At 42.3% G+C, this 26549-nt stretch overlaps 1 protein-coding gene and 1 long non-coding RNA gene across 6 annotated transcripts in view; one reads left to right on the top strand and one right to left on the bottom strand.

Moving 5' to 3' along the window:
• LOC110357303 (uncharacterized) overlaps positions 1 to 26549 on the top strand; it is a 105505-nt gene that overhangs the window by 32605 nt on the left and 46351 nt on the right. The gene's annotated exons all lie outside the window — the stretch shown is intronic.
• AKR1D1 (aldo-keto reductase family 1 member D1) overlaps positions 3315 to 26549 on the bottom strand; it is a 36991-nt gene continuing 13756 nt past the window's right edge. Inside the window, exons 2-9 of the mRNA XM_065038125.1 lie at positions 23201 to 23368; positions 18610 to 18726; positions 13619 to 13696; positions 11264 to 11386; positions 9435 to 9544; positions 8774 to 8939; positions 7903 to 7985; positions 3315 to 3481 (exon numbers count right to left, since the gene is read on the bottom strand). Of these exons, the coding sequence (XP_064894197.1) occupies positions 3439 to 3481; positions 7903 to 7985; positions 8774 to 8939; positions 9435 to 9544; positions 11264 to 11386; positions 13619 to 13696; positions 18610 to 18726; positions 23201 to 23368 (888 nt within the window). The 3' untranslated portion in view covers positions 3315 to 3438. The remainder of the gene's footprint in view (positions 3482 to 7902; positions 7986 to 8773; positions 8940 to 9434; positions 9545 to 11263; positions 11387 to 13618; positions 13697 to 18609; positions 18727 to 23200; positions 23369 to 26549) is intronic.

Raw genomic sequence — 26549 nt, 5'->3', positions numbered from 1 at the left:
AGATGCATGCTCCTTCTGAAACAGAGTCCTATTCCAGATAATTAGTCTTGGGGAAGATGAAGCTCTGCCTCCCTGTGGGGGAACAAATTCAGCTAACCAGGTAGGGTGGGGCTGGTGTTGACATGTCACACGATAACTGCTTGACAGTGCTTCCTTGTTGCTTCACTTATTGAACATGAGCACTACTGAGCACGTGCTCAAGGAAAGGCAATACCTGTTCCTCTGACAGTTAGGTAAACCCATGTCCTAATGAACAGCTGTGGTAACCGCTTTGCTGCTGTGGATATTAGCATATCGCCTAGTTTTCTGCTGGCCAGAGCAGCTCTTGGGCTGCAAAGAAAGAATCTAAAATGCCACATCACTTGTTCTTCTCTTTGCCATAAAGTCACTTGTGCATAGTCAAAGCAAACTTATTTGGTCTGGATTTCATTTCACTTTGCAGCTACAGGAAGTCACAAACTACTCAAGTTACTTACAGTAAAAGTGAGTAAATTTTCCTGGTACACATTTGGGTTTGTTCTTGTTATGCACGATTGCTATCAGAGCAGGAGGTGCTGGAGCCCTCTCTGTCCGCGCTGATCCTTCCCATTGGAGCAGGGCTGTACGTGGCTCTCCTAGGCGATGTGTTTCGCACTGGGCAGAGAGTTCAATAAGTCTCAGAAATTCACTAGATGTGCGCAGATGAGCATGGAGCCAGGGTTTGGGTTCTCTCAGTCTCTTTGTGCAGCTGCCAGTGGAATGCGTTTCCCAAGCTCCCATCTGCAGCCCTGTTTATTCTCCCTCCTCTAAACCTTTTCTTTGTAGGGCAAAATGGAGAACAATGGGGAGCAATGGTCTGAAACTGAGAAAAGCGAGGGAAAAACTAGGCTAACCGTCAGTAGCAGTTTCATAACTGATGGAAATGAGTATGGGAGCATTTGCCTCTGGGAAGAGGCTGAATCTTTTTTATCAGATTCAAATGAGGCAATGCAAAGGAGAAGGAGGATTCTATTAAAATTAGAGGAGAGGAAAAAATAAAAAGGGTTTGCTGGCATGACTTGGGCTGGAGGAACTCTTACAATCTGTTAACTTGGTACGGATTGAAGACTTGGTTATAGGGTATTTCCTGTTAGAGACACTTCAGCATGTCGCCTTTCTTACAAGGTCAAACGAAGGGACTCTGATTTATTAGAACCTCAGGTGCTGCCTAACCTCTGGGATGGATGTCTGGAAGAAGCTGATAGCTGTGAGGAGGCTGGTGTGAGCATTTAAGAAGAGCATTAGCTGACATTTGCAGTGTAGAATACAAGACCTTTGTCAAACCCGACCTGAATGTTGGCTGTGGCTGGAGACCTGCAGCTGGTCTAGTTACAGTGCAAAAATGTGTACAGTGCTATTGTTAAGCTGTTGAGTCCCTGATAGCTCTATTTAAGGCTTGTACTTACAAAGCAACTGGAATAATACAGTTGGTATGCTGGTAACTGTTCTCCTCTCTGGCACTTTTATTTAGACTTGGATTTTGTTCAGGTTTTTGGACAGACCCTCAGCTGCTTGCAAAGTGGTAAAGCAGGACTATGATAATGGTTCTGACTATCCCTAGGCACAGAGCTCCACCTCACCTTGGGATTGTTCATAGACCTATACCAGCAGACTTCTAGTGTGGTATCTTCCTCCTCAGTGATACCTCCTCTGCCTTTTCTTTTTTTTCTTTCCTACCCCACTCTAGTCTAAGTGGGTAATAGAATAAAATGGGAACTGCCCTTGGATAACCTCTGGTGAGCAGAATGCTTCTTTGCTGACACAGCTTTATAAATGGATTCATAAATGCTATGTGAAGGCCACCATCATGCCTCCGTGGAGGAGCTTCTTTAGTGGTGCCTACTGAGCTCATCCAGGGCTGCTTTGGCACTAGACCCACTCGGGAGACTTGCCTGCTCCTCCTGTGAAATGATCACCCCCGTATGCCTCCGCCTCAGCCCTGAGGAGCACACACTGATCCAACAGAAGTGCCTCCATGAACCACACACTCTGGTGTTTTCCTGTTTCAGTCACTTTGGGGACAATAAATATCAATGGTAATAAATAAAAGCAGATGCTATAGACTGAAGATTATGTATGACCCATTTTTACAACTGCAGTATGCATGTTTTAGTACATGAAGTACTCTCTCTGTGTATGGTTCAGTTGTTTCTACTACAGCTCTCTAGTGTAGCCTCTCTGTGGCAGGGAACTGGGGTGGCTGGGCAACACAGGGAGGGAAAGGAGCCTTCTGTGGGTGTGGGTTTAGTCTGATGCACCTATAGGCTGCATAGCTTGTTGAGCAAACAAGTCCTCTGAAAAACAAATTCATGCTGAAGGATTTGGTCTTCCTTACTCTGGTGTCTGTACTTCTGTCCCCATTTTTCAGGGAACTGAGGACAGATTGAAAGAAATGTCCAGGTTTCAGCCTGGTTCTTTCTGCCTAATTCCTATCCCCTTCTTGGACCTGCCAGTATTCTCCAGTCTCAAAGCATGGTAGAAAGTGGTATTTAACAAACTACAACTTTCTCTTTCTTTAAAACTCAGTTTCCTAATTCAGTATTGTCTTGGTTAGAACTTTATACAAAAGACTGTAAGAACTGAAGTAAACAGATATTTTCTTGGGTGAACTAGTTTGCAGAGCAGGAAAGAAGGTTAAGGGATTTTTCATCTCACAAGATGTGGCACTCATTAGTGCAAGCTCCAGGTCGCACATGCAACACTATGCGTTATCATCCTCATATAGCAACTCAGGTAGAGATGCAATAGTCTTAGACTCTCCTGTGTTTCACTGAGGGTCTCAGCTGAGATGGAGGAGGAGGTATGAACATATTTATAATGCTTTAGGGCTTAAACTAGTTGTTTGTGGAGCCAGCTGGGGTGTATCTCTGGAATGCAGCTCATGTATGAAGAATACATGAAGAATACTGCATTCAGTGTGAAACAGGCTTCGTTGCATGAAGCAGTGAATATATCTATATAGATATAGATATCATGTGTGCATATGTTTATCTCAAATGCAATTAGTTCCCACTCCTAACTTTCTCTCACTTGAACTGTGAAACAATATGATACTGCTTCACATATACTGAAGCAGAACTTCTTGTTTCAAATTTGGTGACATATGTGCCATTGATGAAAATTATTTGGCTTAAACTAGTGAGCCTGCTTTCAAGAGAAATCTTCAATTCTATCAGCTGTCAGTTTTTGAGCTTCAGTGCTCAGAATTAAAGTATCCTCAGCCAAAACCAGAAATTCGATAGGTTAAGTAGATTTGCTTTTCAGTAGCAATAAAAGACTGACAAGACAAGAGGAAGTAAATGTCATGTTTTTAATGCTGATTTGAACAGTCTCCCATGAAGTCAAAGCACCAAATGTTGGGTCTCTTTCAGTGAAGCCCGATGGCACTGAATTAGGAACTTGCCCAGACACACCTTGTTTTCAGTATTCATCACTGAAGGGATACTCTGGATGGTCACGCCACCTGTGGATAGGTCAGAGTGAACAAGTAAGCTTCTTGAGAGAAGCAGGTTATCACAACACTGATGCAGTTGTCCTGTGCCTAGCAAAACAGTTCTTTCACTTGCACTACACAGGTGGCCTTAATGGAAAGCTCTTCTGCTTATTCAGAAGCTGTCTGGTCTGAATAATCTTCCCTGCAGAGTTGGAAGCAAACCTGTGCATTTAAGGAGAAGACAGCAAAGGACCATTTTTCAGGCTTACAGACTGCATACCTTAAGGACAGATAGGAAAAATCAACAAGAGTTTGGATGTCAGCTATTCTTGCTATATTTGTGGATTTAACTCAGGTTAGCAGAAGTGTTGTTGGGAAGTAGGATGGCTTCACTATGTGTGCATTGTGGAAGGGGAAGACTTCTTTGTTCAGATGTCTAGAAGGACCCTCAGAAATAAGGGCTATATTTGAAGGAGAGGTGGACACACCAAACTGTATCACTTTGGCTTATGCACTTAGAACTGGCATGAACAGGTCTGGGTCTGGTATAGTGCTTTCTCCAAGAGGCTGCCCTATGCACACAAAGCCTGGCTGTCCTCTAGCTCAGCCTGGATGTAGTAGCATCAGTGGCAGAGAATTTACAAAGGAGCCTTGGGGTGACCCAGTTCAGGGGAGAAAGGGATGTTTGTGGCTGCATACTAACAAAGGCAGGGATGCTTCAGGTTGAATTTTAAAACCTGTGTGCTCAGGGAAAGCATGTGATCCAGGATCATTATAAAAGGCAAGAAGAAAATTCCTGGGGCAACTGCAAGTGGGAAAAAAGTAACACTGTTTGCCTATTACTGTCAGACTTGAGAGAGAGGTAGTTGGGTTTTTCTGTGGATTTTCTTGTTTGAGATGATGATGCTAAACCACAAGCTCTGGCTTGACAAACACTTCTCATTAGCAAAATCAAAATTTTCTGAAGAACGTTCTCAGGTGCATCACAGCAGCTGGCTGCCTTGCCTTACAGGAGAGCACGACAAGTACTGGCATTTATCCCAGCTGTGAATCCTTCCAGTTTGGGAAGAATACATTTCACAACATTGAAGTTAACTAACTGGAAGGCATCAAACATTTTGAATTGGTTGTGTCAAAACATTTCATTCCGATATGCAGCCAAGCTGAAGTGTTTACACATTAACAGATTTACTTGGTTCAAAAAAATAAGCCACAACACTTTGGCTTGTTTGATTTCAGTATAATTTGAAAATGTCTGAGTTGCCAGTGTCATAATCTCTACTTTCTATCTGTGGAGCACGCTAATCAGATCTTGTATGTTCAAAGGTCTGAGTCCTTCGAGTGAAAATGACTCACTCAGAGGAGTCAAGACAGCTTGGAATAACTGGTAAGGAAGAATAACTGTAGCAGAGACCAGAAGCACAAGATAAATCAAGCAGCAAGATTAATGTAAAACTTGCCCAGAACAATACTTCCAGATTTCTTCAAGGGGAAAAGAAACCATTTCAGACCAAGAGTTCCTGGAATACTCATAATTTTATAAAACCTCCATTTTCACTTCAGATGCTTAAGTCTTTCCACTGATTTCAATATCCTGTTCATATAGGCTTGCTTGCACCATCAGAACAACAGATGTGCGCACAGAACCCATGATAGCTGATAACTAGAAGACTCAGAGGAAAACGGGATTTTTCCATTTCTGCTGGCATTTGTGTCACAGTAGTTGAAGGTTCTGCACTAAGCTGACTAACTAGAAGTCTTTCTGTATGATGGTTTGACTTTTTTTTTTCCAGATACTTACTGCTGGATGAAATGGGAAATCTCTTTAGGCTGGTAACTCATCTATTGCAGTGTCAATTCCAGACACTTCAGTGCGAGAACACACAGTAAGGCAGAATATGTTTAGCTACTCCTTACATGGCAACATCACTTTTCCAAGAAAGCATTTTTCATGGTTGAGGTCAGAGTGTATGTAAGCATTTTCTGCAAACATGGCACTCCTGCAAAAAATAGTGCTAGCAATGTCCATCCTATGCATCCTGTTTTCTGTGTCTTTAGTGGTCTCCTGTGACCAAGTTTAGTCTAATAAAGCAAAACAGGTTTTGGATAGGTGGCTTAGGAACTTTTTCTCACGTGGGCATTTGCATCCTCTAATTTTGCTTCTGGAAAAGGCTCTTGCATTTGCACCAAGATTACATTTTGTGTATATACTCCCTAAAAGTTTAAATGATGTTATAGCTCAACTTAGCTATGAAAAACCAAACAATTTTGAATACCAAAACACGCAAGAATCTGCTAGGTCATTTGTGAGAAGTCTTCTGGAACTATGTGTTGCCATGTTTTTTAAAAAGTATTGATGGAATCACCTCATTCTGCATAAACCAGTTACATTGCATTTTTGTTGCTCGATTTAAGAGCTATGTTGCTTTAAACAATGTATTAAAAAAGTCACATTTGTTGTTTACATTTCCTCATTTTGATCTGTCTCTGTATCAGTCTGCTGCTGCTATGTCGTTTAACCAAAGCAGGTACCATTGCCTCTGCCATCTAGCTTAATAGCTAGGGAACAAATCAGTTTTAGTCAGCCAGGTTTAACCAGGCTGTACCAGCTTTAAGAGATACCAATGTAGGAGCAAATTGCTGTGGCTGCTCTTCAGACCAGCTATATTGTTTTGCTTAACGGCCCTAGGAGAAAAATACATCTAATCTATTGCCATGTTGTGTGGATTAAAGAATTGACCTCAGCATGGAGAAGAAAGCAACAGTTCATGGTCTCTGCACCATCTAAGGGGGGACCTTATCACTCTGTACAACTACCTGAAAGGAGGTTGTAGCATGGAGGGTGTTGGTCTCTTCTCTCAAGTAGCAAGTGATAAGAGGAGAGGAAATGGCCTCAAGTTGCACCAGGGGAGGTTTAGGTTGGGTATTAGGAAAAACTTCTTCACAGAAAAGGTTGTCAGGCATTAGAACAGGCTGCCCAGAGAAGTGGTTGAATCACCATCTCTGAGGATATTTGTAAGACACATAGATGTGGTTCTTAGGGCCGTGGTTTAGAGGTGGGCTTGACAATGTTAGGTTAACAGTTGGACACTGTGATATTGAAGGTTTTTTGCAACCAAAATGATTCTAGAATTCATGGAAGGCTATTTTAAGTTTTAAGAAACTAAAGCTTTGGAACACCTGGCTGAGCTTAAATGTGAACAGTGAAAGCCATTATGATGTTTTCAACTTAGTTCCTATTTCCTATCGTATTTATGCAGTAAACCACAGTAAGTGGTTTACTTGTTCCTTTGCAACATTCCTTCCATCTTTTGAGCCACGAAGCTCCTTCTCTTCATTTTTAGTGCTTGAGCACACTACAATTTAGCAAGATGCAGATAATCCAAAGTAACAAGAAAATTGCATGGAAACTAACTTTTAGCATTTGGCTACACACTGAGAGCCCTGAAAAGGGGAAAGTGTAAAGTCTGGCCATAAATTGTAGATGTTCTTGAGCTGAAGGTAAAATAAGTGCCCTCACTCTTCAGAAGAGATGTTGAGTCAGTCTGAGCCTTCAGGGGTAGATCAGCCTTCAGGTGAAGCAAGACTACATTGGGTGGAAAGCTTTATCTCACAAGCAGCAAGAGATCAAGCATTGTTAATTATCAGAAGAGACAATGAGGAAGTGGTCTCACAGTCAAACAAGATGCATGGTTGTCTTCTTTCCATATAAAAAGATATGACTCAACTGGCAGCAGAAGAGGGAGATTGCTGAAGAAGACAGCATCAGAGGAAAAGCCAAAACAAAGTTTCTGACCATTTGTGATCACTAACATGGATCATCTTTTATGAGGAAGTTGGGTAGGCAAATTTTGATGTTCTGACCAAAGTATTCAGTGAGGAGGAGCAGAGCTTTCCTTAAATTAGCCTTGTTGTTTCATGTATTAGCACTCCTAACTCTTAGCTTTCCATATGGCATTTAGGACAAGTTGCCTCTGGAATCACTAGGTTTACAATTCACAAGCCATTATACTCAAGCAGCCACGTGCTTTGCTGAGCACTGGAAGTGAGGGTGGGAAGGAAAGACAAGAAAAGGCTCGCATTTGAAATTCTGCTCTGATATCCACACTGCTAGACAGGAGCAATGCTACACCTTGTGAGTGGCTGAAACCAATATTATAACATAGCAGAAAGCATTCAGGGAGATGGAGCAGAGACTGAATAGCCTGATATATTCAGTTTCTACTGAGAGGGCTTTTGACATCTGAGCTGTAAGCAAGTGTTGCATGTTTATTTCTGCAGTGGGTCCAGGAGCATATTCAGGCTGCATTAAAGACCTCCCGTATTTAAACCTTACAATAAGGTTGTTTACACAAAAAATAATTTTTAAAAGTGTTTGTTTTGTTTTTTTTTTAAATCCTCTGAAAAGATAGGAAAGTTCTATGAGGATCTAGGATTCCTCCTGGACTTACATTAACAATTCCACATAACGAACGTTTTTGTTCAGGGCTTCAATTTCTTTCATCTCTTTTTCAGTGAGGGAGAAGTCAAAGATCTAATGGAAGGAGATGTTAGGAATAAGTTAACATTTCTTGACACAATTAACATTCATATGTTTCAGATATCAGAAGTCATATCTCCCCTTATCCTCCCCAGCCATCTACCCTACAAATCAGTACTTGCTTGCACTTCTAGTAAAGTCTTGAGGACATTAATAAGTTCAGTCAATTACTTATACTCTCTTGCAAGAAGAGGAGGTAGTCTGGCAATTACTGGGCCACCAGCTTTGGAAGCACTACATTGGCAGGGAAAGCAGGGAGCAGTATGAGCACTAAGTGCTGCAAGGCACACAGAAACAAATGCTTCATCTTATTTGGGTGTGGTATTCTAGCCAGATGTTTTATGGTGGTGCGGTTATGAGCCTTTCTGGCACATCGGTATGCAGCAACCCTTCCTTAATGAAGCTGCCCCATACATGAAGACTGGGTAGAACAAGTCAGTCATTCCCAAACACTGACAGCCAGGTACCTAGGGCTGCTGACTTACCCAATTATTTCACCTCACTTGTGCTGCTCGCTGTGGCAACTGGTACTCTGGGATACACCCCCAGTTGGAACTTTAGCCACTCCAGAGGGTTAGAAGACACTGAAATTTCCTCTCTACTCTGCTCTGTTATTGTCATATCATAATACCATTAAGTGAGGGGACAAAAAGCATGAAATGTGGCAGAGCTTGACATTGGTCAAGCCTTGTGTTTACAGAAAGAAATGGGAACATCACTTACATTGGCTTGTGCCCCATAGAAAGTGGATTAATCCATGCATGCTCAGAGTACAAACTGACCTGGAAATTCTCCTTGATACGTTGTGGATTGAAGCTTTTGGGGATGACGACCACCCCTCGCTGGATGCTGAAACGCAAAGCAACCTGTGCAGCTGTCTTGTTGTACTTCTTGCCAATGGCATTCAGCACAGGATCTTTCAGTAAAGGAGGGGAGGACACATTTACCCTGGAAGAAAATTGGAAAAGGAAAACAAAAAAGCTCTCCTTATCCTTAATGTCAAAACATAGCAGCATCTACTTGTTTCTGAACAGCATACCTCACCTTTTTGACAACTAGTGTGAAAGATGGGAGAAAAGCTTTGGCATTTAGGTTGGCAGGCTGTCAAAAGCAACTTCCTATGTCATGTCCCAATGTTGACTTAGTTTCTACTTCATCACCTAAGCCTCAGTATTCCTAGTTATAGACATTCACAGTTACAGATGCTTTCTGTTAGAGGAGACCTAAGGTGACCTGCTGTACAGACCACCTGGCACTTTTTGATGACAGCATGCAGCAGGAGTGTCGCAAGTCTACATTCACAACACTAATATTTAGACACTGAAGTTCAAAACTACTTTGAAAAACAGGGACAGTTATTTTGCACAGAGACCCAGCAGTGGAGAACTATCATTCTTTTCCTGGATAGTGGCCCTGCTGTTAGAAAGTGACATGGGGACTTACCATGTTTCATCCCTTGAGGTTCCCAATGGGCTGTACCCAACAATAACAATGTCATGTTGCCTGCAAAATTCTAAGAGTTTGGGTTGGGTAAAATAGGGATGGCATTCAACCTACGAGAGTAACATAGAAAGAATTATTGATTAACAGACAAGGTGCAGAAGCGGGTGGTGTCCTAATATTTGTGAGAGCTACAGACCAGATGACACTTTCAGGAAAGGATTCATTTAAGTTCAGGAATAGGGAAGCTCAACCTGTGGTTACTGTTCTGTACATTGCTGGGTGATAGATGATTTTTTTTATTGGGTGGACAGCAGATCAGCATCTGCAATTATAATTTGGTTGCAGGGAATTTTTATTGGCCCCCAGTGGAAAGGTGGCAATAACTGGGGAGAAGGGATAGAGATGAGTGAAGTTCACTAGAAGCAGGCAGAGCAGGCAACCCATTTCATGTGGGTCAGATCTTTGTTCCTCTGCCTCTTGCATTTGGAATGATTTGGAATTTTTAGGGCAAATGTTGGCATAAGCTGTCCCAGATAGAAAGGTAAGGGGTGTATATGTAAAAGGTGAGGTATCTCCATAACAGTTATGACCTTGTTACATGCTCTGCCCTCCTACATTGCAAATACTGTGCATCATTCCCTTACAAGCAAGGATTTTCTGGCTGTGTTCTCAGTCTCTGGGAAAAGGATGTCTACAAGGTGACAGAGCAACCACTGTTTGCAGGCAGACTGAAGCTAGCTGGCACATCTGTGCATGCTGGCTATCTGCCCTAAACTGGGCTTAATCTTTTGCCTGGCTTTCCTCAGCCCTGAGAAGCAGCAGCAATGCTCAGTGCAGTCTTAGGTGCATGCCAGAAACAACAATTGCATTTTGCACCCGCTGGGCTTGTTAATATCAGTGAAGGGAGCTGGAATTTCCTCCTCTCACAGCCTGCCTTTACCTGCAGGCCAAAGACAGAAATGAAGGCTACAGCCAGCTGTCATGCCATGGTCCATGTCAATCCTATCCCTCCAGGTAACAGCTGAGGGTGGGAAGTTGGTCCCAATTGGTGTCTGACCTCTTCTCTGATACTACTAACGTGGTTGCTTGTTCATGCCCGATGAGTCAGAAGAGCTTCCCAGTGAAATGCAGTGAGATGCCAAATGCCAAAAGTATTGGGCATGAAGATGGGTCACTGCTCCTTACTGCCTTCTCTGAGCTCTGCTACTGTACTCTAACTCAGACATGCCTATCGTCTTCACGGGCTTGTTTGGCTCAAGTTGGTTGCTTAATGGGTTGTTCTCTTTAATTTAGGTTTTTCTTTAACTCTTACTGATGTCTTATAGGAAAGGCACAAGAGAGCAAGTACGGGCAATGAAGGAGTTACTTCTAATGGCTTTTAAACTTTGGAAGCTTAGAGTGACTTAGGATCCCAGATATTTAGGGTTGTTCTGGTTTGGTGTCAGCTGAGGTAGACATGGCTTTGTTGGTTAGCCCTGAATGGTTTGTCTTGGGAATTTTTTGGACTTGAAGTAAGGTACGTGGCAGAGTTAAGATCTGCATTCACTCAGCATTCAACCTTGTTAAGGAGCTTCACACAGAGGCACAAGTTTTATAGTCCTGGAGCAGGAACTGAGGAGAGCAATCATTTTCAAATGTGTATATTTAGCCTAGATAGGATGAGTAATATTTTCAAGCTAGAAATGGAAGTGTGACAGTACAGAGGGCAGAACTTACGGCAAAGTGTATGTCACCCTTCTGCACGTGATGGCTTTGGCCATGTGTTGCTTCTGTGTTTCCTACAGGGCAGTGGCACCATGGTGGGTGCTGCCCTTGGCTTGCAGTCATACCTGGTTGCTGACAGGTTTGTACTTAAGTCCAGGCTTGTTCAGGATCATCTCCAGCTGCCTGCGGTTGAAATTGGATACGCCAATAGACTTTGCCAAGCCTGCATCTTTACATGCTTCCATAGCCTGCAAAGAAAGCAAAGACTGGTAGAGTCCCACACATTGGCTTGATTCCTCAGAGTATGCTTCTAGAGGTAGGTGAGACTGCAGAAAAACCTCTGCTGCAGCAGAACTAACAGCTCTACTAGCATGAGGACTAGTGCCATCCTGCTATTCTAAACTCTGTTTCCACTAAGACCCCCTTTCCAGACCAAACCCTTACATTTCATACCTCCTGTGAAGGTAGAATTTGTCTGGAGAGCAGAAAGATTAATATGAGATATAGATATGTAAGTGCCAGGCTTCTGATTTCAAAGAGTTTTTCTTACTTTTAGCACTGCCTCAAAGCTGGAGAAGGGAGTGTGAACAAAACAGATTGCTTTCCTGATAAGTCAATTTATTTCTTTTGATTGTATGAGAATTTTTCATATGAAGTCTCTATCCAGTGAAATCCCCTAAATATATGGCAAGGCAAATCACAAATCCAGCACAGAAAACTTCAGTACAGTATAAACTTGAAAAAAATTAAGGGAGAAAGGAATTCCAGATATTCTGCACTTCAGACGAGTCCTAATAGCTGAGAAAGCCTTATGAATACTGGATATGAATACATGCCCTGGTCTTCATTAACTTCATCTGCTGGGTTGTTAAGGGGAAAGAGGGTCTTTTCCTACAGTCTCCTCCTTTGCTCCCAGGAGTTCTGCACACAAATGATTTGGTGACTGTTTGAGGCAGAGCAGACCCCACCACGGAGCTGAACGCCCCTTCTGCTTGTTTTGTTATTCCTTTCTGTCTCACGGGAGCTGAAAGCAGGGAGGTAAGAGGCACCATGTATTTGATGACCTCTAGTTGGCCTCATATGCTTTGTATCACTTGGTGACAAGTCAGCAAATACAGTCATCTGGAGCCATTTTTGCCTGCTAGCACCATACTGAGAGAGTGAAACTATTTAGATTGAGTTTAGCCAGTTTTACTTAGATTGATGCTATTATTTGCAGGCATTCACCACCACCTATTTTTCTCTTGGCTTATTAGCCAAAGAGAGTGGCCTGCTACACTTTGTCCTTTGCAATAAGCACTAGCTTGGAGATAAAAACGTAAGTGTTCCGACAGCTGTTGTTGTTAACATTTGAGCAACTGGCCTATGAAAAAGAGGAATGAACCACATCAGCCGAAGGCAAGGGTAACATAAACAGCCAATGTGGAAGTCCCCGTTCACCCTGAGACCCAGCCTGGATGGCTCAGCTGCCAGGGGAAAGCCCAAGCTTGCCCTGGACTCTCCCTGACTCAGAGCTTTTACTCAGAATTTCACCCATTCTCCACCTTTATCTGCTGCACCTCGAGCAGAGCTAAATTGGGATGTGACTATCCAGCTCTGGACAGTGCAAGCTGTAGTAGAGCATGTAGCAGTCCATGTTATCTCTCTCAGTGTGAACTGGGATGAATTAGTGATGCTTCTGCAGCAGACCTGGTGCACAAGGAGAGCTGACCAGCTTTGGCCATGAATTCAAGAGTGTCCAAGACTTTGAAAGACAGAAAGGTGAGGAGATTGTTAATCTCACTTTCTGCCTCACCTGAGATCCTGATGCCAAGTGACAGTAGGCTTAAGGAGACATCTAGATACAGGACTAGAGTGCATCACAAACAAATTCAGGATGCAATCTTTCAGGCAGATGCTACTATCCTCCATGTTTTTCTTAGCAGAAAAACCTTGTACTTTCATCTGATAATATAAATCAGGAGTCAACTTGTTCTGATGGCAAGGGTTTGTTTGGTGTTTTTGTTTGTTGTGGGGTGGGGTCTTTTTGTGTGTTGTTTTTTGGGTTTATTTTTATTTTTTTAATGGTGAGCTTTAAGGGAAATTCCATTTTATCTTAAAGGTGAAAATCTTCCTTTTTTGATGAGGATTTGCTCACATCTTAGGGCTCCAAATTTTCCTGCTGTAAAGATCTGATAAAGAGTGGAGGTTGATAAAAACTCACAGATACTTCAACTAGCAAATGTACAGTGCACTCTCTAAAAGAAGGAATGTGGATGTCAGATATTTCAATAATGTTTTATTTATAATAAAAATAATTAACTGATGGCAAGAAGCAACATCTTTAGGGACAGAAGTAAAATTTATCTATGGAGCTAGTAGAATCTGATCCGTTTGCCCTGTTAATATGCCTCAGTGCTGTTTATGAAGGCTACAAGTAAAACTGAGAATGAGGATTTGTGTTTTTAAAGCATATATGGATGGATGTTTTGTTTGCTTACCTCCCAAGTGGCACATAAGTCTGTCTCATGGTAGATAATTTTTCCATTTTCATCTTTTGGGTAGATTGCATCTCCTGGCTGAAAAGTAAAACCACACTTTTGTGCTTTAAAGAAAATTTTTCACAAGATTTTTCCACAGACTCTGTTTCTATCAGCAAAAAAATAAAATAAAAAAAAATAAAAGAAAATTCAAAAGCTCCCTCAAAAACACCCTAAGTTCAACAGGTCATTCATGCTGAGCTTACCACATCCTCTACGGCTGGATCATCCTTGGATGCACTTCTGAACTGTCACATGAGTGCACACTCAGGAGTTCCTGGATGGCCCTGGTTTGCAATAAACTTTTGACCTTTACATTACGGCCTCCAAAGGACTAGTCTCCTTTCAAAGGGCTGGGTTAGAGTACCAACCTGTATTCTCTTCCATTTCTTCCCTCCTTTTATCCCAGCCCTTCCCCTGATCCTGCTTGTGTCCTGGGCACCTGGGAGGAGTACCAGCTACTTCCAGCTCCCAACAATTGGAGGGACAATTTCCAAGAGTTACTTACTAGTAGTAAAGGGCTACGTGTATAGCTATAATACAGGCTGTGAACCTCTTAAGTGCATTATCCAGCTTTCTTTTGGCATTTGGAAATCTTTATTCCTACCTCTATTTGTCATAAACAAGACTTCAGAGATGAGTTATAAGTCAATACGTCACAGGCACAGTCAATACGTCATCTTTTGTTTGCTGGTCATTTCACTGCTGTTGCAGGCAATGTATTACCACCTCCCTCCTTTGTCTGATTGCGATTTCACCTTTTTTTTTTTCTCATAAAAACCCTTCAGTGATGTTTGACATTTGATCTGACTGCAAACTGCTATATTTCAAAGGTCTGGGTACAAGATGTTGACATGATAACTTGGGAACATACAGCTGTGACTAATACGATCAGGAACTGGCGCCTCTCAATTCAGTCAAGGAGTTCAATTTCAAGGCATTTCATGGGAAAAGTGAGCCTAAGGAAAACACAGCCTCAGATTTCAGAGGCCAAAGCCTAAATTACAGGCATAAGTCTGTTTCCTCCAAATGTGGTGGTTTTCCTTGAAGAATTCCACAAAGATAACTTGTTGCCTTTGTTGCTGTGTCTTGCTGAAACATAAGAAAATCTTGACTAGGAGGTAGGTGGCTGTAGGGTATATTTTCTATTAGCAGGCAAACAGTTTGCCTTTATAACTTGAGGTGGAGAATCTCTATTTACAAAACCATGCCATGGCATTTTGGAATAAACCCTTCATCCCCATGATATCCCCACAGACTCTCCAAAGACTGCAAGTTCAATGTATAGGAGTTGGACTTCTTTGAGTCCAGGGGACAACTCTGAATTCAAGACCTTTTTACTCTGTTCCTCTTCTAATTCATTAACTTCTGTTCAACATTATTTTTTTATGGTAGTCAGTATACAGCAATTACATTAGCTAATTCGTCATCCCTCCATTTTCCTCTATCACTTTTGTTCTTAAAAAGCGAACAAAGTCAGGATGAACAGCACTTGAAGATGAACTTATCTTGACTGAGAAAAGTGGTGCCAGCTGTTGTGGATTTCCACAAGGCTCAGTTCTTCCTCCTGCCTCTGGGGAACTGCACAAGGTGTTCAAGTACAGTTTTCTCTGCTCAGTGTTCTCTAGGCAATACTTTGTCTACCAAGCTACCTTTTTGTGTAAGGGAGTTCCTAGATGGAAGAATTGTCTGCAGATGGATAAAGAGAGCTAAAGTGCTGACAGAAAGGTGGTGTTTTGGTGGTGACAGGATGGTGGTTACTGGGTTTTTGAAAAGGTCTTTTAGAAGCCGGTCACATTTCTCAGCTTTGGGTTCTCATGCACTTACACCACACCAGTCATCACTGCAAATGCTGATGTCTTCTCTTGGAGATAACCACACACCTTAGACTGAACATAAGGTGGCTTACTGTGCTACCATATGAGCACTGAAGCAGGTGGGACACCACCATACAGTCACTGCCACTGTGCAGAAATCATATTGCGTCATGAGGGGCCTGGAGCGCAAGTCTTAAGAGAAGCGGTTGATGGAAATAGGGCTGTTTAGCCTGGAGAAAAGGAGGTTGAGGGGAAACATTATCGCTGTCTACAACTACCTGAAAGGAGGTTGTAGCATGGAGGGTGTTGGTCTATTCTCCTGAGTAGCAAGTGATAAGAAGAGAGGAAATGGCCTCAAGTTGCACCAGGGGAGGTTTAGATCGGGTATTAGGAAAAAATTCTTCACAGAAAGGGTTGTCAGGCATCGGAACAGGCTGCCCAGGGAAGTGGTGGAGTCACCATCCCTGGAGGTGTTTAAAAGGCATTTAAAATATGAGGTTCTTAGGGTCATGGTTTAGTACTAGAGTTAGCTTAGGTTATGGTTGGACTTGATGATCCTGAGAATTTCTTCCAACTGAAATGTTTCTATGATTCTATGTTCAAAGTCTGTGGTCACTCCAAAAGCTAGCAGTCAAGTTACTTGCATATTTAAAGCACAGCAGTCAGTAGGTAACCACTGAGAGGAAAAGCCCTGTTCCCATTATAATGATTTCCTCACCAACACAGATGCAGGAAGGCAGCTCTGCATGTCCCATCACTTTCATACAATGCTCTTTGACAAGCAGGTTTTCTCAAGAGAGCAATTTTAACAAGTTGTGAATGCTTATTGTATAATATAAACAGGTAATAGGAAGTCAAATAGTGAGGCTATTGGCCTGTTTTGATTTATTCTCTTACAGTGACAAGAGGATACTTGGATGAGATGTTCAATGGAAGGCTAACATAACTTCTTTCCTGCTAGATCACAGAATAATTTAGTTGGTGGGTATTAGGAGAACATTTAGTACACAGCTACCTGCTTACTGATGGATCAGTCATCTGAGCAGAGCCCCCTAGAAAACCTGCCAGTGGGTATGAGCTCCTCAGGCAGAGGGCATGTGATGGCCTGGAGGAGACCTGGTTTTGCTCATCATCTGCCTTGCTAGGGTAGAGGGGCTGAGCACCACCACTGGTCTAAAGAGAGGCAGGACACGAGTCCTGAACAGGGAATCTGTGTGAGGGAGAATACAGGGAGGTACAGGCTAACATTGGTAGGGCAGTGAATAATGTCACCCCAGATGTCAGCCATTCCCCATCCACCCAGAAGTGCTGGTATGGTGGGGTTCTCCTCTTCTGAGTGGTGCTCTCTGAAAACAGATTCCTCTTACTCTGTCTAAAAGTCCATTTGGAGAGCTTGCACTGCTGGGCCCTGCAAGGGCAAGTTTCTTACTGGTTTGACTGTAAGCTTTGTCTCCAGTTCTTCACTGATTTCCAAGCAGAAACTAGTTTTGTTTGAAGGCTTTTGAAGAGACTGCAATGTTTGCAGACTAGGGCAGAGTAGGAGTGTGTTGGCATTACACCTGCACACTGCTCACCAAAGGCAAGCATCGCATTCAGGATGGGTGTATTTGTCAGAGGGAGCATAAAAAAGGAAACCTGTCACCATTGCAAAAGAGTGGGATTTTTTCCTTTTGTATTTGTCACAGAAAAATGTAAATTTTTCAGGCAGAAAGTGACTTCTTTTTTTCTCCTCTCAAGCGGGACATGAATGAACCTACAGGACTGATACTCTTCTAACAATTCAGATTGTTTATACAGGCCTCAGGGAGTCAGATGTATATTACTTTAAAGCCAGCTGTCTGTCTATCTTTATATTGTGAGACAATGACCTTCACTATGTGGGAGAATGAACTACTAGAGAATACAAACACAAGCCAAGGTAAACAGGAAATTGCAAGTGGTGGGAAATTTTTAAAAATGTTCCCAAAAAGGTTCCATACGTAGGACTGTATAAATAAAGGTTTAATATCTGAGTCCAGTTATTCGTATACCGTTCTTAATGGGATATGGCTTTCTTGGGGAAAAAGCAATGGCAGGTCTATGGTGATTGTTTCATTGGTAAATTGCTTCTTATCTGATACTTCTGGCAGTTTGGAGCCCACAGTAAAATATAATTTTAATAATCAGGGAACAGTCTGCCTTGCAAAAAGAGGCCAGTTTAGAGCTTAAGCGCCCCAGAGAAACAATTAGCCAACTGATTGCCTGACCTTATTCTCTCTTAAAAAAAAAAAAAAAATATATATATATATATATTTTAATATATATATATATTTAATTGGTTCAAAACCACTTGGATATGTTTTGAATCTCATGCTTCTAATTTCAAGGTTATTTAGTTTGCCTTTATATCACGTACTTGCAGAGGAAAATTGTAAAGCAAGGTACAAAAGGCTGTGAAATGAGAGTTTGGGGACTTGTAAGAGCTCATTGCAAGAGAGGCATGCAACTCTGATGGGAGCTCGTGTGTTCAAAGGTTTTCGCTACAAGTTGCCCAGAACCAGCAGTGTGAAGGAATATGAGGCTTTAACGTTTTAGACGTTTGAGAACAAGACAACCCATGTTTGGGACCCGCTGTGATCTACTGTAGGTGTCCAAGAGGAGAGCTGGAGCTGTGGAGATTAAGATCACAACCATGATTTGCCCAGTAACTTTAATACTACTGAGGCTATCCAGTTTTTTGGGACAGAGTAAGGAAATAAAACCTGGTGGCTTTTTCCCTGTTCCCTCTCCCCTCCAAACTTTGCCCCTTAGCCCTTTGCTGCTTTGTGTAACCACTTTTGTCCAGTGCCTCCCTCCTCGTGGCTCAGAGAGGATTCAGACACATGTGCTCCTTCAGCTACAGTAATTTTTCAGCACAGAAGTGTTCAACCCCAGTAAGGAGACCTGTTCTTCCCATGGAGAGACCCCACGCTGCAGCTGTCAGCAACTGTCTCTCTCTGTGTGTGTAGTGCACAGAAACGTATGCGTGCAGTATGTATATAAAAAGTCTGGCCAGAGTGCTATATTCAACATGGACTGGAAGCTGCAAGGAGGATGCTAGATGAAGACCTTGGTTCAAGCCAACCACGCACTTTGTAGGGCAGTTTTTCTTTTTACCTTGAAAGCCATTGGCAGCTCAATAATGTAGAGGTCAACGTAGTCCAGCTGCAGGATCTTCAGGGTTTTCTCCAGCGTAGGGCGCACCAGCTCTGGGGGGTGGCAGGTATTCCACAGCTGGGGAGGCAAGCACAGGCTCTTTTTTGGGTGCCAGGAGGAACAGCAAGCACCCTCCAGCTGACACCACCCCTACTCCCCGCCACACACACACACTTGTCCTTCTGACAGAGCCCATTATGCACAGTGCAATGATACTGTGGTCTACATCACTGCAAGACAAAGCTGAGGAGCCTTATTCTGTTCTCTGTCAGAGGCAGATGGAGAGGTTAAGACAGGAATCCTTGCCCAGGACTGTCCCCATAAAGCCATTATATATTTGTTTATTACAAGACAGGTTCTTCTGAGTTGAGTATATTGCAAACTCTTGCTCAATGAAATTAGGCAGATTCCTTCTGTTTTCTGAGCTTTCCAAGTATGTGCTTTCACTGGAAAACTATGTTCCCACAAGAAATCTGTGGTCAGTTTTATGCTTGAAGGAAGAAGCTCAGATCATGTGAGTTGGCTCTTGAACAGCCAAGGACCCAGCACAAAGAGAATCTTTTGGTTTTCTCCTGTGGTCATGGAGCCTGAGTGACTGTCTGACCTAGGGAAGTTTTAATTTACGTCCCCAGTCCTCACTGAAAGCTGTATTATTGTTTAGCTACTGTAAGGCAGGTGTGACTGGTTAAAGCCCAGCCTTTTCAACCTTTTTAATCACAACTGCTCCCTTACGGGGGTTATGCCCTGAGGTTGCTATGGAGTGTGCTTAGTTGATTAGCTTTCAGCACTATCTCTAACTGAACTCTGTTGATGTAAATCTCTTGCAAGAATAAAACCATAGCATGGTAATTAGTAACCAAAAGCTCTTTGTAAACTGATTGCTGCAGTTAAAATCAACAAAAAAAAAACAGAATTAACACAGAATAGAAGGTTTAAAGTGCCATTTGCTTGCAGACAATAAGCTGGGTTATTTTATCTTTTTTTTTTTCAATGCACAAAACTGATGTAGAGTCATGTTGAGGTTTTTGGCACCATTATTGGATAGGAAAACCTGCTGTCTGTTGGTATGGTCATTGTCTAGACAGTTCTGCCACCAAAGCTGGCAGTTACCTCATGCCAAGGTATGGAATGAATTTGTTCCCGAGACACGAAACACTCGAATTGCCATTTTCAGGAGAAGATAATGATTATAGGTGTCAAAGGACACAGCCTGCGTAAGTTTTAAAGTATTTTAGATCTTTGATTTTTTTAAACAAGATTATTGTTTTCCCATGGAATGACTATCTGCTCAGTTCTGCCAGCAGAGGCAAGGACATGTTATCTTGAAGATCAGTTGTACTGAGAGCAACACATTGGACCCTGCCCTAAGTTGACAAACCAAAGCGTGGTTTGGCACCTGGAAAATCATACTAGGCCTTCCCCAGCTGTATGATGCAAGGCGTGAAGAGTTTATGATCACTAGATGGTGGTTACACAGGCTGAGGTGTACTACAGTAAAGGGACAAAGATCCTGCTCTCAGAGTTTCAAGCTGTTCCACTGGATTTCCTGAAAGCCTTTGGTCTGGGTGTTTTATAAGCATTTTGCATGTAAAAGGAGATGTTGTTTTGGACTTAAATGTAGGTAAAGGAATGAGTCTGTATACCCTCCATGTTTAGTTTGTTTTGTTACTGTGTTTTGGAAATTTGGTAACCTGAGTTATGTTGATAGTTTAGAAGCAGTTTTTTCCGAGGGCCCTTTCTGGCCTAGTGCTATTGAGCTCAGTACTTGCCAGTCCCTTTAAAAAATTGCAGAGGTTCTAAAGAAACAGCCTGTAGAAATAGCAAACATTTGTACTATGTTAATACATAGATGCCATGGAAACTTGAGTTTCATAACTGTTTTCATGATTTGTACAAGTTCTTGTATTATCTACCTAAGTAGAACCCATGTAGACATTCGAGCAGTCAAAGCTGCCAGCTGGCTCTGGCATTTCAGGACACCACGTTTCCTGGAAATGTTACTTCTAGTTTAATGAAAGAAATATCCTGGGATGAAAGAGGAGACCAAAAAGGTCTTGCTATATAAGCCAAGCGAGATGTTGGCAGTTGATGTAAAACCTCTAAAATTTCTGGATGCTGAGCTGCTCTGCCTGATCAGCCAGCCAAAAGCAAGAGCCAAGTGCAAGTGCTGATGATTTCAGCTGGCAGATGCAGCCTGATAGCACCAAGTCACTATTCCAGTAATGCTGCCACTCAGTGGGGCTCTTCTTGTTAGTCCCTGCTGATGGACCAGCCTTCAATTTGCATCATCTTTGTTTATGGAAAGATCTGCATGAGGGGCTTGTTTCTGATGGGTCTTGGGAATTTCTAGTACTTCTGCTGTCAATAAGGCTGAAAACAAAACCAGCTTTTGTTGCACAAACTACTTTCAAGAATGGTCTACTGTATATACCGCATTTCCCAGAAGATGCAACAGTTCACATTAGAAAGCTACCAATCGATGGCTGATGTATCTACCAGTGGCTTGATATTTGTAGTTCATAAGACACCAAAGTTTGCAAGGTACATAAAGCTGGAGATACTTAAGCTCATAAGACAAGGGACGTCCAGTCCCACTCTTCTTGGGAAGTTCAGAGCTGCTGTGAAAACATTCAAGAAACCTATGAAAATCCTGGGTTGTGATGGATTGAATTTGTTGCAGATTATTTTCCACTTTTTTTTTTGAACTGTTTAAAGACTACAGAGGTACTCTAATGAGCTATCCCCCTGAGCACCTGAAGTTTTGTCAAACACAAACAGGACACAACAGAAAGGTAAATCCAAGAATGTCCCATCTCACAGTCACAAGGCAGGATGGAAAACCACAGGCATTGACTACTGTGGTGCTGTGAGCTTCAGCCTTGAGGCTTGTAGGATCTGCAGTCTAGGGAACAACTGAATTTACAATCAAGAAGTTTCACAGGTGGCTCAATGTTTAAGTAGTGATCATCAACTAGGAAAAGCATCCAGTGATTAGATCAGACAACTGAATATAGAAAGGCTTAATAAATGAAGTTTGGAATCCTGATAAAATTTTGACAAGATATGCACTGCTACAGAACCTAAAGGTATATATGGAAAAATAAATTGCAGGGGAAGCAGCTGAAGGCTCAAAATTTTTAGGACATCTGGTTCTAACCTTTTGGCACAACTTTGTGGGTTTTATTTCAAATATTACTGGTAATTTGAAGTAATGGCACTATAAAAGAGTTGAAACAAAATATTTTGAATAATCCAAATCAACATATTTGGCATATGAGAGACTACTCTGATAAAGGTGGAAAATTTTGAGAACGTGAATCTTTTCTCAGGATGGCAAGGTTGTTCCCAGTAGACCTGAGCAGGGAACTTGGAAAAGAGTTGCATACTTTATAGATTGGAAATTGCTTTGCTTGGAAATTGCTCTATAGCTACTGAAAATCCACTTGGTCTGCAAACTACCCAATCCAAAGTTCAGTTTCCGAGATCACAGAGCTTACCTATATTACTCACACTTAAAGGGGCCTTTTATCCCATGGGATCTTTCACTCTAGGAACTATGGTATTTATTTCCAAGACCATTGAGTAACTTTTGAGGATTACGTCTTATTTGGGAAAGGAGAAAGGGAAAATATTAGGCTGATATGTCCAAAGAAGCACTGCAGGAAGGTGAACTTGAGGCCATAAGCTCCATTAGAAACCGGACAGGCACCATGACCTTTCTGGGGCCATCTGATCTTTATTCTGCAATGTGCAATGAGCTCTCTCTCTCTCTTATATCTAAGATCTAGTTACTTTAGCTATAGCAGCTTTTGTCAGATGCTTCTTTAAACAAGGGATTTCATCCTTCTAGCAGAAAATCGGCTGTGGCTTTAAAGCATTAACTAGCTCATGCACTACTGCAGCATTGTTGCTCTAAAGCTGAAGTGTGATGACATCTTCTCTCCAAGTGAGTTGATTTAAGACTGTAGAACTTTTTAATGACAGGTGATACAGTAACTAAGGGTGTAGCTTGACAAGTAATTATCTGGCAGTAGTACCAACGTAAGCACGTGCTGTTCTCCTGTACACAGATGCTTGCATGCATGTGCTTGCTCCCACCCCTTTCATTGTGCAATCTCAGGGCAAACGTGTACAGGGAATTGCTCTTAACAGAAAATAACTAATTTGCAGGATCATTGTCCAGTTTGGGCTCACAGTGTGACTATACAAATGTGCATGCCAGCATAACACATGGAACAGTAGTAACAGCTTAGGCAGCACCACTGAGTGTAGCAACAGTCTTGAGTTGCAGGTACCTACAGTACTAGGCAGAATGGATGTTGCACGGTTCCCACTGCTAACAGAGCTTGAAACTGAGAACAACGGTGATTCCTGTGCTTAACAGCAAATCTAGTGCTCATAAAGCTCTGAGGCATTATGGTTATGCTAGGAAAGAAAAACAAAGGATGTTGGGTCTGAAAGCATGCCAGTTGTTGACCACTGGCATGACTTAAGAAAGTCCATTCACAGGAATCCTGGATTTAGTGTAAATAATCTGAATGCAGCTTCTCACCTTGCCACAGTAAAAAATGTCTTCTCGCTTGATCTTTCCTTCAGCGATCTTCTCCCGGATGGCTTGTCCCACTTCATGCTCGTTGCAGTAGACAAAGGCACCATCAATATGGCGGTAACCAGTATCAATGGCAATCTTCACCGACTCCAAACAGGAACCTTTAGGAGTCTAATGGGAGAAGAAAAAAATAGTTTCAGCCCTCTGCTTGCTGCTCTTGCAATGCTATAGGGTTCCCGAGATATGCACAAGGTTAATGTTGGAGTTTATGCAGTCTAACTGTCCTTTACCTCCCCAGACATTTGTGTTTCAACTTCTGAATAAAAACATGCTGTGTGCTTTTCTTCAAGACTGTTGCTAGTGTGGAATTAGACCAAAAAAGGAGCAAAGCAAAAAATTCTCTCTGTGGCTGGCAAACAGTATTAGAGTCCTCAGAAAGTAGAATCAAATGTATTCGATACTAAAATTATTTTGGAATTCTTATCTAAAAATCAAGGGCTTTTTTACAAAGGCCGTTTGATAAAATCCCTTGCTCAAGTGGAAGAGGGCTTTTTGCTTGAGCAGAGCTTGTCAACCACATACCTGATCAGAGGCTATTTGAATACCTTAGGGCACAGTAGAGCTTTCAGCAGGGCAGAAATCTGGATTTCACTTTCTCCTCAAATCAACTTACCTTTGACAGTATCAAAATCCAAAGGGTGATAGCTCAGGACTGTCTACTGGTATTCCCATTTCTGGACAATTGCTTTACCATGTGGCTAAGAACCAGTAGAGGCTTTAGTGTATGTTTATATACATCCTACTGCTTCCATTTAAGATGAACCCAAGAAACCTCTTAACAAGTCCAAGTGGCACTTTTGTACTGTGCACTGCACTTATGTGTACTCATCTTTGCTGAAATTCAGAATAGGCTTGCTTCTTCAGAACAGGCTTGCTTTTTCAGAACAGCCATATTTTTTATTAGCTAATGTGGCAAGAAAAATACAGGTAGGTCAAACCAAGGAAAAAAACATAAGTCTAGTTACTGAAATCATTTGACAGATCACTGAAATTGTGCTGAGAACATCTTATTGTTGTCACACCTTATATAATATAATGAGAAGGAAGCTCTAAGTGGTGGTGGTCAAGGGCTTTTAGCAACACGTGGCAATAATATTCTCCCACTCTTTTCAGAGTTATTGTACTACTAAGACATGGACAACTGATTCTCTTAAAGGAAAACTGAGATAGGGTGAGTCAACCTGCTCTGCTGTGTGGCTGTCTGCCAGCAGCACATGCCAAAAGGGGAATTTTGCTACCTCCAAGTGAAGGGCCAAGACCACGCTGCTATTTCTATGAAAAAAACAGACGCCAGAGACATCTGGAAATGAGACAGAGTATGAAGAGAGGATGTCAAATTTGTTGGTTTTGTTGATGCCGAGGAAAGACAAGAAGCAAGACGGGCAATAGGTGCTGTTGAGAAACACCACTTTCCACCACAGCGGTCAGTCTCCCTCCTCTCTCTCCAAGCTGTCCTGTGACAGCAGTCACCGGCTTGGTTGTCCAGGAGTTTGCCGTAAAATAAGCAGCTGCTCTTCCACTACCTGCTGAACTAGAGGGTATGAAACTTGTAGCTGCTACAGGACTACGGTGACTGATGATACTGGCCTGCCCTTCCACATTAATGGAAGAAACATCTATGAAGGACTGCTGAAGACACCTGAGGGTCAATCTCTCTGTCTTTCAGTTCCAGAGCTGTAGGCTGGGAGCAGATTATTCTGGGGTAATGGGACCGTGTTCCTGCTGGCTCTCTTTGCTTTTCAGTGTCCCATCTGGGCTGGCTGCTATCAGACACGGCTGAACTGACTTCTATTCAGGATTCGGACTTTCCACTCCATGACACAGTGCCTAAAGGCTCCTTAAAATGCAAAGCTGCTTACGCTTGCCCTTAATTGTTATAGAAGACATGAGTGAGGGCTGAGAGGCAAAACATCACAATTTGGCACGTTAAACTATTTACAGCAGTGCCAATGCAATATCATCTCCTTAATTGAGGGAGACAACGAAACACTTGTTTGAATGCTTTGCTGCGAGAGCCCCCCAAAGGCACACTCAGCCCCTGCCAGGGCCCGTTCCTCATTATTAGTGAGATGTAATGAAGACCACGGCAGCTAAAAGCCTTTCAGGCTCAGTCAATGGCTAGTTTTCACTTGAGGCTTGTTGGGCAGCGTCACAGAAGCACGAGGCGTGGAGCAGTGACAACCTCCAATGTGTTCACTGCCTTGTCCCTGTCTGAACCTGACAGGAAGGATTTAAGGAAGGCAGCAGGCAAAAAGCCCTGACACAAATACTACAAGCCTGCAGTTGCTGATGGTGGTAACCTCAGACCTCAGTCTCAGCAACAAGCTGCAGGAGGCTCCAGCTGCAGTTGCAAAGCTCAGGCTGACTAGCACAGACCAGCAGGGCTCAGCTTAAAGGTCTTGTGAGCTCAAGTCTAAGTGATGACTAGTTATCCAAAAGAGAAATGTGGTTTTTAAAGTGCAATCAGTCTTTTCTCTATTGTGCTGATCTTTCAAAGTGTGACTTCAGATTGCTTCTGCCTGTTTGACTTGTACGATTCAAGTGTATGGAAGCAGAACATTTAGAGTACAGCGATGTACTACCTTAATACAGATTTAAAAAAAATATATTTTTTTTTCTTTTAACTTTTTCCCTTTTGTTGAAGATTCTGGAAATGGCATGTGGATCCAATCCTAGAATTTTCTCTCTTCTCTTTGCACTATCAAGAGATTTCATTAATACGGCTCCCAGTTGTTACCTGAAGCTGCAAACTAAACTCCATCAAGCAAGGAAATGTTGATTTTTTTAGTTGCATCTTTTCTCAGACACCAGGGCGAGTTTGGTCAGTAACAAAAGCAGAAGGAATAGGTGAAGAAAGGCAAACATATAGGGGAACAGCATAATTGCAGACTTGGGAGGAGTGTGGAATAGAGGAAAATGAGAAAGCTCACTGTTGTTGGAAGTGTCTTTGGCTGAATCAGTTAACTTATGCTAGAACTGAACTTCTGTGTATTTCTTAATTTTTTGCATGGGACTTACACACATCTGTACAAATAATCTTGTGAAAGCCTCCTCCATTTCAAGGAATAATCTTATTCTTCAGGGGCTTGAGGAAGCTTTTTTTGGATCAGGTCTTGATTACCAATGGCCGGAGATGGGTTTACATTAAATATAAATGTTTTCATTGCACTAGTTCGTTTCATCTGATGTGGTATATTAGTTCTGACAGATTCTGGTCTAAGGTGCTTCATATAAAAATGCAAGGCAACCTACGGAACAGTTTTTGGAAAATCCTGCCTCTATTGAACTCTCC

This window comes from Columba livia, chromosome 1, assembly GCF_036013475.1.
Source record: "Columba livia isolate bColLiv1 breed racing homer chromosome 1, bColLiv1.pat.W.v2, whole genome shotgun sequence".
Lineage (NCBI taxonomy): Eukaryota > Metazoa > Chordata > Aves > Columbiformes > Columbidae > Columba > Columba livia.
The sequence above is the reverse complement of the archived record's forward strand: the minus strand, read 5'-3'. Positions and strand labels throughout refer to the sequence as shown.